The sequence below is a fragment of the Mesoplodon densirostris genome, chromosome 18, assembly GCF_025265405.1.
Source record: "Mesoplodon densirostris isolate mMesDen1 chromosome 18, mMesDen1 primary haplotype, whole genome shotgun sequence".
In the NCBI taxonomy this organism is placed as follows: domain Eukaryota; kingdom Metazoa; phylum Chordata; class Mammalia; order Artiodactyla; family Ziphiidae; genus Mesoplodon; species Mesoplodon densirostris.
Window position 1 is genome coordinate 13,651,851 of NC_082678.1, and position 15,130 is coordinate 13,666,980.

The window sequence follows — 15,130 nt, forward strand, 5'->3', positions numbered from 1 at the left end:
AAAGAGAAACTTTTATCTTAGTGATTTTTATAATAAGCACCAAAATCATCTGTACATGAGAAATGTACAAACCCCTGTAATGAACCCCTAGCTTCCAATGTTTCTCCAAGGTCAGCACCTATCGGCCTTCACCCTCTGGGAACGATCTCACACAGGTACGCCCCTAGGTCACCTTCGTTTGCCCATGATGTGTCTCCACACCCACCCTGGGTATGACCCTCAGTGCAGAGAGAGCTGGGAGGAGGAGCTCCGTCTGCTCGAGGGCTAATAAAGGGCAGTCTAACCTTTTAACTCTTGACCACTGCGCCTCTTTATTGTGGTTCCTTATCCCTGTCTGCACCCCCAGTCCTACTTCCAAGTGGACCCAACTTGCATTTCCGACAAGTTGGAATCAGGCTCTGAGGAGTCTCAACAGGCAGTGCTCTGACCCTTGGGTGCGAGCCTGTGTGGGGGGGTGGTGCACACAGGAGGGGACTGGCAGGTCCCCTGATCCACGAAGGGCAGTGAACCCACCCAGCTCCCCAAAGAAGCATCTGTTCTGAGGAAGCTTGAGGATGGAGAACTCCAGGGATTGGCTCTCCAGAAAAACAACCACCTGCTGTTATCTTTAGAATGATCATCTAATGCAGTGTAGGAAATCACTACCAAGAAAATCATCAACTTTTCCCGTGAACTCAGGGCAGTTCCTGAAACTCGAGTGATTTCTCATTACTTGGGTTTCCTTCCTGAATATAGGACCTGGGCGCCCAGCCAACCTCAAGCGGATCCTGGATCCTCCTTCCCGCCTCCTCGCCTGGCTCCTCCCCGGGATCGCTCAGTTTTATCCTGCCCACAGCGCACAGACGAGCTGCAGCTGCGGGCGTGGAGGAGCCGGGCGCACCGGGACACTGGCCTCAGGTGAGGGGCTCGCGGGCCGAGAGAGGAGGCCCAGAGGGGCGGGGTCGGGGCTCCGGGTGTCGGACAGCTTGGTGCACTCAGGCACGCGCTGGGATGCAGACAACGGGGGCGCGGAGCTCCCCTACCTTCAGTCACGCCGGCTGCCTCTTGCCACAGAGATGCGCCCAGAGCGCCGGGCCGGGGTCCGCGAGCCAGCGACCGGGGGCGCAGGTTGCACGCCGAGGGAGGGGACAGGGACTTCGCGTCGAGGTGGGGAACTGCGTCTCTGCAGGGCGTCCCCAGGCTCAGCTCTTGGAGGGGCAGAGAGGTGGCATCTCGGGCTCCCAGGCATCCACCCATCCGGACAGAGCCCCTCCTGCCCCCGACCACGTCTGTGGCGAAACGCATTCACGTCCAGGCCCAGCACGGCGGCTCTCCCATTCGCGCACACACGCTCACTTTCGTGCACACATTCACACTTGTGTGCACTCCCAGGGGCGCACACGCACACTCGTGGACTCTCACACTCACAGGCACTCAGCTCATTCACTCACAAACACTCGTAAAACAGAATGAAACCCCCCAGAGACTTCCCCTAAGGTGGTGTGGTGTGCTCAACTTCCCCTTTCCACGCTTCCCTTTCATTTTTGGTTTAACTGCAGCAGCAATCACTAAATTCAATTCACCACCCACTAGTGATTAATGAGCTACAGTTTGAAAACCACTTTCCATGCCTGTGGTGCCAGAGCCCCTGGGAGGCCTTCATCCCCAGGGACATAGTGATAGTGATAGTGAAGGTGGTGGGGAGGCGCTGAGGTCCCAGGAGGGTACGACCAGCAGGTGCAGGGGGAGGAGGGTTCTCAGAGGAAGTGCCTTGTGGGGTTTTTTTATTATTATTTTATAAAGTCTTATGGGATATCCAAATGTATTTATTTGTTTATTTAAAAATATTTATTTGTTTATTATTTATTTTTGGCTCACACCATGTCTTTAGTTGCGGCATACAGGATCCTTAGTTGCGGCATGCCTGTGGGATCTAGTTCCCCAACCAGAGATAGAACCCGGGCCCCCTGCAGTGGAAGCACAGAGTCTTACCCACTGGACCACCAGGGAAGTCCTCAGGAAGTACCTTGTGAACGAGAGTGAGAAGCAGCCAGGCAGAAAGGCAGAAGGGAAGGCATGTGCTGAGGCTGAGGCGGGAAAGGTTTTCAGGCTCGGCCCCTAGGCCTGGAGGACTTTCATGCCCAGTGGGGATTCCCTCCAGGCCACAGAAGCAGGGACAGGACATGGGCAGTGGCGCCCTGGACTGGGGCATTTCCTCCCTCTGAGCCAGAATTGGGGCTCTGCGCCTTTTCAGCTATCTTCTGGAGGTGGTTGGTCGCCTCCCTCCACAGTGTTGGTGAAAAGCCGGCCAGGGCAGCATTGCGCTCACCTTCCCATGTAAACATCCAAGTACATAAAGGGGGTGTTACCAGAGCCTCTGCGGTAGGCGGGAAAGCTGTTCCCGCTGCTCACAGGCGCTGTGGGAATGGAGATCCCCGCTGACCGAGGACCCCTGTGCACCTGGCCAACCGACACCCTTGATTCCACAAACCTGCTGCCTCAGTTTCCCCAAGATCCTGTGGCAGGACAAGGTGCTGGCAATGGCATGCACTTCCCAAGGGGTTTCCCTGACCCCCAAATGTGAAGAGCTCCCAAGTGACTGCACAAATCCCAGCTATGTTGCCCCATCTTGATATGTGCAGATGCCAGCACCCGTGCCCATGATTTGAGAGAAATCTGAATTGTTGTCTCGCTTTTCCCGATCCCAGAAGTCTTGGGGCCCCTCCAGTCCTTGCCCCATGCATGCAGTCTTCCTGTGCCACACCTGAGCCTCTGCCTTCCCACCCCTCACTTTCCCTGTTGTGCCCTGGCCTCCCTCTCTCCCATTTTTCTGTCCTTTGCAGCATTGGAGAAAAGAGGGGAGACTCAAGCAGAGGAGTGGAGCTGCCAAACTTAAAAACCCATCTGAATTTCAGATAATGAATCACTTTGAAATACAAGTATGTCGCAAATGTTGCATAGAATATACCTAGGTTTAAAAATAAGACAGCAGTGGAGCCCCAGACAGATCAAGGCAGCAGAATGTTCCTGAGGACATGGGGATCTCCCTCCATGCCCAGTCCAGCTCCTCCATCTCCAGTATAGCTCTTTGCAGACAGCCCTTCTGTGCTCTATAAGGTGGAAGTTTGTGTCTCCATTTTATAGATCTTGTTCAGTTGAGTTAAGACTTGTCCACAGTTTTGGGGGTCTGCCCCGAGCTGGAGGTCTGCCCAGCTCTTAGGCTGTATCCTCTGATGGTGAAGAGCCAGGCCCAAGGTGGCTGTGCTTTGGGGGCAGAGATGGGTGCGACCCAGGTGTTCTCTTATCTGGATTCTGGAATCATCCAGGGGCTTTCCCAGTGAGGAGAACCTCAGGGAGCACATGAAGTTTGACTGAGAGGTCCCTGTGTGTGAGGGCAGAGCCCTCCCATAGCCCGAGGAAGGCTCAGAGGAGACTGGAGGCTTTGGGCAGTGGGAAAAAGAGCCTGGAGTCCCAACCAGGGCCTGTCTGGGAGCCCACAACTTCAGCAGCCTCTGGCTTCCCTCAGACAACATGACAGAGCATGGCCAGGGGTCACCCTTACCCAGGTCATACCCCCTCAGGAGGACACCAGGTGGCGGTAGGAGGTCTGTGACACTTCCTGGTTTAATAGTCTTCTGGTCATTTCATTGTGTGTGACAACATACCTATAAATAGCACATCTAATGACTACAGATGGGTGTTTCTTAAGGTGAGGCTAAAATAGATACTAATGTTTAAAAAATGAGTCAATGTAAAAAAAATGGTACTGATGAACCTAGTGGCAGGGCAGGAACAAAGACACAGACATAGAGAATAGACTTGAGGACACGGGGGGTGGGGAACGGGGAAGCTGGGGTGAAGTGAGAGTGGCATCGACATATATACACTATATATACATATATACACTACCGAATGTAAAATAGATAGCTAGTGGGAAGCAGCAGCATAGCACAGGGAGATCAGCTCGGTGCTTTGCGATGACCTAGAGGGGTGGCATAGGGAGGATGGGAGGGAGGCTCAAGAGGGAGGGGATATGGGGATATATGTATGCATATGGCTGATTCACTTTGTTGTACAACAGAAACTAGCACAGCATTGTGAAGCAATTATACACCAATGAAGATGTATAAAAAATAAATTAAATAATTGTTAGGATACTGGGGTATGTAGTGTGGTGAAAACCACAGAGGTTGGGGCGGGAGGCTGGTGGGATTGGGAGACTGGTGGGCTGACCTCACTAGGGAGTTTCCCTCTCAGGCAGGTGAAGTAGGACATACCAATACTGAGGGCAAAGGGTGGCAGGCTCGGGGAATCCCCGCACACCTCTCTCAGAGGGCCCCGTCCTCATTGCTGGAGGTCCCCGGCTGTCCTCCCAGCCAACCTCTGGACCTCAGCCTGCTGCTTCCTTTTGCTTTCCTTTTACTTGGCAACATACATGCTCCCTCCCAAAGTCCAGCCAGGCAGGTCAGCCTCTGTTATATAAACACGCTTTTGCTGAGGTCACCCCCTCTCCATGTCACCTGATCCAGGTGCGAACCAAGGCTGACCTTTACCCTCCCAGCTCAGCTGAGGCCCCTGCTCAGGGCCCACCATGGGGGACTGACTGCACCCTTCATGGGAACGGCCCTGCAGGGGAAGCTGAGCAGGTCTGCAGGGATTAAGTATCTACTGTATGCAGAGCAAGTGGGAGGCCCTGAGGGGCCCTCCCCGCAGCACTGTGTGTGTGTGTGTGTGTGCGCGCCCTGTGTGCTTGCTTGCACGTAGAGGGGTGGGCCTCGCAGGGAGTGGGAGTAGGATCAAGGAAGCCTCTGAAGAGGAGGTGGTTTCTCCCAGTTGTTGAGGCCCTGCATGGTCCAGGATTGTGAACTAACCCACCCATTCATTTATTCTCAATCAACATCTCAGAAAGTGTACTTGGAACTTGAAACACAACTCTTAAATTTATAGGAAAGATAAACGCCGGACAACAGTCAGGAAAACATGTGATGAGGAAAGGTTTTGAGGGGGAGGGTTTCCTTCTGGATACTACAGACCCCTGGGTATCTCCCTCCCAGAAAGAACACGCCTGCTAAGTCTCGAGGTTGCACAGAAGGAACGTGGTAGAAATAAATTCGCGTTCAGAGGACTCGGGGTGTCAAGTCTGTGCACTGGGCATTCGGTGGATATGCCGGGCCACCAGCAGGGGGCTCCACCACTCATGCTGCTGAAGTACCAGGCTCCCAGAGCATGGGCTTAGGTGGCGTTCATGTTTTGGTCCCCTGGGGGTGAACCCTTCATGTGGCCCTGAGGACACCTGCCCGCTCCAGCCTTGGGGGTCAGCGGGAAAGCCTCCCTGGGAGCGTGTCCTCCCGCATCTCCGGCCTGGGGAGACTTGGCCTGCCTCCCCGTCGATGGGGCACCCAGACCCACGTTGGATGGCCGGGGAAGTGTGGGGACCAAAGACTGTTCTGGGGTCAGTGGAGGCAGCAGAGTGGCGGGGGTTGGGGGAGACCTTGAGGAGACCGGAAATGCTGGAGGTCCTGCCCAAGGCTTCCTCTAGGGACGGCCAGTGGCCAGAGATGACCACACAAGATGAGTTTCCTGTGTGCTCAGCCAGGCTCGGGGTAGGACACACCTGTGCAGGGGTCTCCCTCCAGGTAGCCCTGAGGGCTCTGGCCAGGGGACCAGGGGTCACTGTGTACCACCAGCAAGGATGCCTTTGGGCCCCATGTGTTGCTCGGCACCATTCTGTGTATTCCAATTTAAGAAAACTTGTTTTTCAAAAATACTCAGGAAGGGGCCTCCCTGGTGGCGCAGTGGTTGAGAGTCCGCCTGCCGATGCAGGGGATGCGGGTTCGTGCCCCGGTCTGGGAGGATCCCATATGCCGCGGAGCGGCTGGGCCCGTGAGCCATGGCCGCTGGGCCTGCGCATCCGGAGCCTGTGCTCCGCAACGGGAGAGGCCACAACAGTGAGAGGCCCACATAACGCAAAAAGGAAAAAAAAAAAAAAAAATACTCAGGAAAAGGACTGAGCAGATCTTATCTGAGGTGCCAGGAAAAGCCCCAGCACAGAACGTTGCAAAACCTCTTTCTAGAACCTTCTATCACAAGGCTCTCAGCAACATGTAATGGCGATGAGCTATTTATACCCATCCTGGCAATTGCTGACTGGCAGTAAAATCAGAAAGGTAGCCACTGGATTGTGTCCAACTGTGAAATCTCAGCCTCTTTTGTGTTATGCTGAGCAGGTTCAGGCAGGATCGGGACAACGGCCCCTCTCCACTCAATCATCAAAAACTTGGTTCTAAAAAAAAAAAATTGATTAAAATTATGTTGATGTTCTCATGGAAGACAAAAGTCCAAGGAAAGATAAACAGAGCAGTAGAGAGAGCCTGCCATCCCAGGGGTGAAAACACACGATGGACAACAGCGGCTTGGACCGCATGGCTTGGCAGGCTCTGAGTGGCCCCGCTTGGTGGGGGTCCCTCGGCCAGAGGGGACAGGGTGCTTCACTCTTCAGTGCCTTGGGCACCACTTGCCCTCCTGGAAGGAAGCAAAATTAGACCCTGTCACATGCCACTTGCAAAAAGACCTTGAGGTGGATTTAAGATTTGAATATAAAAATAGACAAAATTTGGCCATGATGGATTCTCAACAGTCTGGGAGGCCTTTTTATTTTTATTTTCTTTTATTTATTTTCTTTTATTTTTTTGGCTGCATTGGGTCTTCATTGCTGCACACGCGGGGTTTCACTAGTTGCGGCGAGCGGGGGCTACTCTTCGTTGCGGTGCGTGGGCTTCTCATCATGGTGGCTTCTCTCGTTGCGGAGCACAGGCTCTAGAGCGCGGGCTCAGTAGTTGTGGCTTAGTTGCTCCACAGCATGTGGGATCTTCCTGGACCAGGGCTCAAACCTGTGTCCCCTGCATTGGCAGGTGGATTCTTAACCACTGTGCCACCAGGGAAGTCCTGGGAGGCCTTTTTAAAAGGATACTTTAAACAAACAAAAACCACTTTAAAACAAAATCTTGAAACTTTCGAGGAAAAGACAGATAGGACGACATAAACATGTAGAGTCTTTATTCCAGAAACAATCAGGGGAGAAATGATGATGGGGAGGCACTTTCCGTGGATGGTGGTTTGTTTCTGTAAGGCGTGAAAGTCTTATAAACCTGTAAGGAGAAGACAGACAATCCCAGGAAAATGGGCAAAGGGTTTGCAAAGGCAGTGGCAATGCAGAAACTCAAAGGGCCAAAAACAGGATGAGCCGGTCTGCCCCCTGTACTCCCCGACCTCATCTTTAATTATAGCTGCAAAGGCCCTATTTCCAAGTAAGGCCACCTTCACAGGTTCTGGATGGACATGTGTTTTGGGGGTCACCATTCACCCCACTACATACAGTATGAAGGGAGAAAGGAGAGAGGACGGGCAGTGGGCATCTCTGCTGAAGCTCGTCTAATATGATTCCACATATGTAAAATTACTCGCGTGTGTGTGCACACGTGTGCACAAGAATACGTGTCTCTCAGTTGACATCTTTCAGTGCTTCTTTCTTCCTCAGCTACATATATGGTACATATATGAGAAAAGAAAGCTGTCCTTCTGATGGTGAATTAGGAATAGAAACAAGTTTAGAAAGTCAAACAAAGGAAGCTGGGAAACAGCAGCACCGGTCACACGAGTTCCGACTCTGGCCCACTGACCACTCTGGAACCCGACCCCGACCCCACGAAGCTCAGAACCGCTGGAAGGGGCCACACCTGGTGGGGCCTGGTGACTCAGCTTCCAGGGTGGCCTACACCTCCACTGCCTCAGGACCTGCCACTGCCTCCTGGCAACCGGGTCCACCAGCTAAGCCTGGAAGGATGGCAAAAGGAGGCTCCCCAGCGGAAACTGGCCAGTAGCCTATCATACTATTAAAGACAGCCAAGAGAAAGCTTCTCTATTTTTTATGAATGCAGAGGCACAAAACAATGCATAAAAAAGCAAGGGAGTGATGTGGAGGGTTGGGAGGGGGAGGCAGCGGGTGGGCCGGCGGGGCCGCCTGGTGGGTGCAGGTTAGGGGCAAGGTCAGCCAGAGCCTGATGTGGGAGGTGGGCTCATGGGTGCCGATTATTGTGAGTGAATGAATGAATGAACTGGACCAGTGGTGGGAAGACACACACCAGGAATCCCAGTAACGCAGCTCTGGGCCATGTGTGCTCTTAGATTAAACAGGTATCCATGCATAGATGGAAAACTGGCATCCAGGGTATAGCAATTGCCTCTGATTTGTGAAGTTTAGGAACAGTGCTGATAACACTGTCATCAGATGCCTGGGCACATGCAGCACAGCGATCAATCAAACCTCAGGGAGATTCAGGGTCCCTGTTCTTAGGAGAATAGGCACATACCATGTAGAGTCCGTTCTCGGTTTGCCATGGGGTCTCATCCAGGATGCACCCAGGGTCAACACCGTCTACTAGAGACCAGAGCACCAAGACTCCTAAGGGCAGGGGGATGCGTTGTCACCGGTACACCATACCCTGTACACACCCCACCCCGGGACTCCAGAATCCCATGTGGATTGAGTGAGAAAGAAAGCACCACCTATCCATCAGCCTGGCCATCTGTCTGTCTGCTCTGCCTGGTCCATCCCCTTGGAGGGTGAGCCGGCTGGGACCAGCCCTGGGCCCATGGGCACACCCATGCTAGGGTCCACCCCCACCCTCCCCAGGAGTGTGGCCGCCAACCCAGAGCCCCTGCAGACCCAGCCATTCAGGAGGAGGACAGGAGAGCCTGGGTTGGTTTGCATTTTACGTTCTTGAAACCCTTCCTGACTCAAATTCGATGTTTCTTTCAAAAGCTGGATATAGCCATTTTCCTTCCAGGGTAGAGTGGGCCTCCCTCTCCTGCTGCTCCGAGGCCCCCAGATCAGCAGGGCTGTGCACCCTGTCCCACTCTTGCCAGGAACTCACAGGGCCACCAGTACACTGGCCAGGACCTGCTGGTCCAACAGGAGTCCCAGGGGCGAGGCAGGTAGAGGGGGCAAGACTACAGGCTAGTCAGCTGTCAGCTCGGCTCTGAGGCAGGAACCCAGTGAGGGTTGGGGCGGAATGGGGAGATGGGACAACAGGGAGGACCACAGGCCCCACCTGGTCAAAGTCCCATGGATTTGACGAGTTTCCACACATGCAGTGCTTGGAATGGGGGTGCATTGTGGCCACAGTGGGGGGGGACTGAGATCGTCCCTCCCATCGTCATTCTCCTTGCTTGGCCCAGAGCCTCCTGAGGTCAGGACCGAGCCTGTTCACCGACGGCCCCAAGCTCCTGGAAGAGATTGCGTTCACAGTTCCCTTTGCTCCTGGCCCTTCTGCCCAATTCCCCCCAAAGTGGAAAAAAATCAGAAAGACTGAATTCAAAACGGAAGGGTCCCAACTCTATGACGTTCTGGGAAAGGCAAAACTATGGACACAGTAAAAAGATCAGTGGTTGCCAAGAGTTGGGGGGAAGGAGGGATGAATAGATGGAGCACAGAGGATGTTTAGGGCAGTGAAACTACTCTGTATGTTACCTAAAGGTGGATGCATGTAATTATACATTTGTCCAAACCCATTAAATGTCCAACACCGAGAGTGAACCCTGATGTAAAGCGTAGGCTTCAGTCAGTGAGAACAAAGCACCATAGGCTCATCAGATGTAATGAACGCCCCACTGACTAGAGATGCCAGTAATGGAGGGTGTGGGAATTATCTGCACTTCCTGCCCAATTTTTGTGTAAGCCTAAAACTGCTCAAAGAAAAACCAAAAAGTCTATTATTATTATTATTATTATTATTATTATTATTTTAATCAAAGGGTCAATAGTTTAAATAGCTTAAACTAATCAGGATAAATGTCACTTTTACTGGAGGCTGAAGCCTGAGATAGACCGTTGTTTCAGAGGAAGTGAAAGTTCAGTTTTCCAGATCAGAACTCACGACTTCCACAGGAAGACTCTTTTCGTTAATAAATCTGGCAAGCGGGCCAAATGTCCCCAAATGCCCAGCTGTGGAATGCAAAAGCGGGAGAGGGGCTGGGGGCTTCCAAGGTGGTCTTAGGTTGGCTACGCGAGACTGTGTGTCACAACCCATCTCTACAGAACACACGGCTCAGGCAGTTTTGTATGTTTTATATAAAATTGAAGGATAACCCCTGTGATGTAAATGGGGTTGTCTCCCAGGGACTTGTTTCCTGTCTCATCCATGCTTTTCATCTGTCTGACAGTGGCCCCACTGCACACATCATAAAGGTACAGAGAAGGGTCAAGGCACAGCGGTCAGGCAGGAGCTTGGGGACCCCCACCCGCCCTGGCCAGGCTGTGGCCGCTCCCACTGGCTTCTGAAGGAGGCCAGGGGGCCTCTGACTCATCGGCTTTCCTTCCTCCAGGGAGTGTCCCAAAAACCACTAAGGAAGACGAGGGACCCCTGAGGCCTGCTCCCCGTCCTGCCGGCCATGTTGACCTCGGCATCTCCCCTTCCCGCTCCCAGGATGCTCTGGGCCCTCCTGCTCTTGGCCACCTTTGGGAGTGCTCAGAGTGGAGGTAAACTTCGTGGTCCCACTCTGCTAGGGGGGCCCCCCCAGGGGTGAGACAGGGGTGGAAGGAGAGACCTAGGTCAGGCCAGGAGGGCCCAGGCCCCAGGTAGTGTCAGTGACCCCAGGGAGGGCAATCAGTGGAAGTCCTGAGGCCCAGCCATGACCCACACTTTGGACTGTATCCCCACACAGACTGGGACAGCCCCAGCTGCACCGAGGACGTGGTTTCTGTGCTCAGGGGCGAGCCAGCCATGATGGCCTGCAACATCACCAACCTCTTCTCCCACATCACCATCTCCCGGCGAACCCACCACGGGGAGAGCTGGCAGCTCGTCTTCAGTGTAAAGGCCCCAGGAAACTTCCGCCAGGATGGTTGGCAGCTCTGGGTTCAAGGGGGCGAGGCGCACCTGGTGATTGAAAAAGCCCAGGACGCCCAGGCAGGGCAGTACAGGTGGAGTCTTGTGGGGCTACAGAGAAACTTCAAAACCACCACCCTGAACGTCTCAGGTGAGGGGAGGAGCGCCTTGACCGCCACGTGCTTTCCTGTTTGAGAGGGGCAGCAACCAGGGGGGAGCAATTCCTGCTCACCTGAGGTGCCCAGAGCCACAGGGGTGGGGCCTAAAGAGGGCTTCCATCTGCTCCGCCCACCCCACTTCTGTGCCCCCTCCGAGCTTCTCCCCAGGGCAGCCTGTGCACGCATGCCCTGGGCACCATCCCCTGTCTGCACAGGGAGCTGGGCCCTTCCCTCCCTGAAAACCTCCTACGCCCTCCCCCTTCCTTTGCTGCAAAACTCCCCAAGTCACCACCCCTCACTCTCACCCCCCTACACCTGGTTGTAATGCAGTCACGGTCACCCCGAGCTCTGGGGACAGGGAGCAGGGGTTCAGCTTTGCCCCTGACCAGGTACAGTGGGAGGGGCTGAGAATGGCACCCCCAGCCTAGCCGGGCCCTGGGAGGGGAAGCCAGTGAGGCCCTCATGGACTCCTGTATCCAGAGCTCATCTGATACCTGGGGTGGAGGGGCTGCATAAGGGCTGGCCCAGGGCAGGTCCCCACCAACCTATCTGGGATCTCTCTTTGGCAGAACCCCAGGACACACTCTTCACACCTTCCTGGGGTAGGTGTTTCTATCTTCATCCTGGGGTACAGGAGGGGAGCCTCAAGGAAGCCCCCTTAGGTCTCCCCCCATCAGACACCCCCACCCTCTGTGCCTGGCACCCTGCCCATCCCATGCACCCCATCTCCCTGCCACTCTCCCACCTATGGGCTTCCTGGCTGGAGGTGATGTCCTCCTCGAGGGTGCCCCCAAGGCAGGCAGTGGCTCCTGCACCAGTGAACGCAGGGTGGAGGTCCTGCCCACTCCCCACAGGCCCGGAGATGCTGCTCCCCAATCTCAAGCCTGACCCCGAAGACAAGAGCCAGGTCCAGGTGGTCCTCCCCATCCTCGCCCTGGTCGCCTTCTCTGTCCTGCTGGTCTGCTTGCTGGCCTGGTGCAGAAGGTCTGGCTCCCCAAAGTTCTCCAAGCTCTGGCAGGTATGGGCCCCTGTGCCTGGTCTGTGGGCTGGGCAGGGGGTCTTGGATGGGGTCTTCTGAGACTCAGCATGGACACTCGGCCCCATGGCCTTGTACCCACCGGGGCTAGTGGGAGAGTGGGGAGCGTGCAGGGTCCCAGAGAGCTGGTACCCCTCCCCCAGAGGACCCCAGCCCACTATGGCAGTTCCAGGCCCAGAACACAGATGCCTCACTCCCAGCCGGGCCACCAGGTCCCCACTGTCCCCAGGACACCCTGGAGGATGGCATGGGGGGAGCTGGACTTCCTGCTCCTTCCAGGAGACCTACGATGTGTGGGCAGTTAGTGTGTCCTCAGGTGTGCCGGTAGGCACAGGTGTCTGCTGATGGCTCTCATCCCTCCCTCCCTCTCTCCCCAGATAAGGAGGCTCTGAGCCAGAGTGGGGAGTTGTGTGCACCACGCACTGCACTACACAGAGGGAAAGTGAGGGGAGGACCAGGCCGAGGACTAGGAAGCCTGGCAGCATCCTGGCCTCTCCCTGACATGCAAGCCAGGGAGGGCTCTTCAGCAGCTCCTCTGGCCCAAAGTGCAAACGTCTCAAGTTCCAAAGCTCTTGACCCCGCAGGACCCTCCCCCTCCTCTGCTCCGTCCGGGCCTCTTGGCCTGGGCTCCTCCCTGGGGCAGGAGGGCCCCGCTGCTGTCACCTCGGAGACACCCCAGTCTGGGGTCCTGTGTGGATCGTGGACACCCTCCTGTCTTTGGCCTATGAACAAGAACAAGTTTTGGGGACCCTCCTGCCAGCAGTTGTGGCGCCAGGATGCAGGGATCAGGGGCCTGAGGTGGCGCGTGGGCCCCTCCTCCACCACCAGGGGGTAGAGCGGCCCCTCTGGAAGGGAAGCAGGACAGGTGGCTGCTGGGGACCTGTGTCCAACCCCCTGGTCTCCCCTAGCCCTGGGGCTCCCGTCCCCAACATCTGCCCCACCTGCTGGCTCTTCTAGGTCCCCAACCCATTTATGCCAGATGTCTTCGTGATCAAAACTGTGTAACTCCATTGAGTGTGTTCTTTTTTTGGCGGCGGGGGGGTGGGGGGTAGGTCTTTTTTCTTCCTTTCCTCTTTTGTTCTCTTATGATTTGATGCCTGTCTTTAGTGTTGTGTTTGAATTCCTTTTTCTTTTTTGTGTGTATATCTATTATAGATTTTTGGTTTGTGGTTACCATGAGGTTTTGATATAGGAGTCTATACATATGCATGGTTGTTTTAAGTTGCTGATCTCTTCATTTCAAACGCATTTCAAATATCCTGCATTTGTTCTCTCCTCCTCTCATGATTACTGGTTTTGATATCATATTTGTGTATGGATGATTTGCTACCTTTACTGTGTGTTTGCCTTCACTGGTGAGCTTTCCCGTTTCATAATTTTCTTGTTTCTAGTTGTGGCTTTTTCTTTTCCGCCTAAAGAAGGTCCTTTAGTATTTGTTGTAGAGCTGGTTTGGTGATGCGTTTAGTGTATTCTTAAAAGGTACATATAAGGTGATAAAAGAAGGTTTTTCTAGAAGTACTGCATTCAGTGCTTTGCAAAACATCCGTATTGCTAACCCTCAAGATGAATAAACTAAACCAAATAGCAAATCATCAAATGAGCTGAGAAGCACATTTTTAAGTGGAGAAAATAAAAATCTGAAACAAGCTGCTTCGAGCCTCAAAAACTAAAAAGTCCCAAGGCATCCAAAAGACCAGACATCTGGGAGTCCTCACTCACCATGAAGAATCCAAAACTGGAGACCCTGCGCGGTGCCTGACGACTGTGGCCTTGCAGGAGGATGATGATCCCAGAGCAGCTTTGCTGGCACCCAGAGTCCAGGTCTAGAATGGGCTGCATTTTCATCTCTCAGGTTAAAGTAAGGTTCACACGAGAAATACTGGGTTTGTGCCACCACAGGGCCAAGCCCACGGGACACAGTGTGCACGGCACCTGGGACCTCCATGCTTTGGGGGCCGTGGACATCTGTTCCATTTTGCCTGAAACAGACAAAAAGTGTTGATGCATTTGAAGTAATTCAAAGGTTATTTTAACTTTGGTGTTATGGTGGGAAGGGCTCACTAAGTCATTCAGCCCCTGCACACCCAAGGCAGGAAACCTAGAAGGAAATACTGCATCTCGGTCTTTGACTAATTTTCATTTTCTACTTGTTGCTTGTCTGTATTTTCAAGGATTTCTCTAAAGGACGTTTAGTTTTGAGTCCTTGCAATGCCCTAGAAGCCCTTCCTCCTGATTCCCCCTCCCCCTCTGCAGCCACACTGGCCCTCTTGCAGACTCTCAGACACACCAGGCAATTTCTGGCCTCAGGGATCATGCACCTACTGATCCTTCTGCTTGGAATGCTCTTCCCAGGCACCACATGACCCTCCCTCATCTCCTCAGTGCTTTACTCCTATGGCCCCTTGAGGTTTGGCCCCCTCTCCCGACACAGGCTGTGTGTCCTGCTGCAGGTCTGCTTGTCCATCCCTGGAGGTCAGCTCCGGGCCACAGGCCTCTTGTCCATTTTGCCCTCTGCTCTTGGCAGGCACTGGCACATACGGGCGCCCAGTGAGGGTTGGTGATAAACAAAGGCAGAATGAGATTAGGAAGGGTCTTGTTTTGCCAAGCCCTATGCTTTCATGACCTCCTGCAAACAACTTGCTAGGTTCCTAGGGGCCTTTGGCGAGATTCTGCCCCCGAAATAGATACCCCTCGTGGAAGGAGCGTCTGTGGGTCAGCCCAGCAGACTTAATCTGCCCCCATCACCAAACCCCACTCAGGACCCTGAGCCATCAACAGACAGGAGCATCTGGCCAGTGGAGGGGGCTTCCAGGAAGGAAACAGCTTAAGGCTGTCAGACCACATGTGAGCCATGCACACATACCTGTGTACATGCACATGTGGCTTTGGGCCCAACACTTGAGGCTTGGCCATCTGGCCCGTGGCCCACAGAAAAATGACCTCCTGGTTGCCTAGAGTCTTCCTCCGTGTCCTCGGGGTCAGGGGCCAGGCATGGGTCTCCCTCTGCCCTGGGGGCTGATCACCAGGGCCTGGTGCACCAACATAGGATGTTAGTCCAGCTGAGATGCCTC

General features: G+C 54.2%; 1 protein-coding gene across 1 annotated transcript; it reads left to right on the plus strand.

The window, feature by feature from the left end:
* Positions 1-10,428: 10,428 nt before the first annotated feature.
* On the plus strand, positions 10,429-12,440 carry SECTM1 (secreted and transmembrane 1). Its single transcript, XM_060082704.1, is given in 6 exon segments — positions 10,429-10,516; positions 10,702-11,016; positions 11,593-11,625; positions 11,878-12,017; positions 12,019-12,041; positions 12,437-12,440. Coding segments are annotated over 6 exon segments (603 nt in total).
* Positions 12,441-15,130: the final 2,690 nt, after the last annotated feature.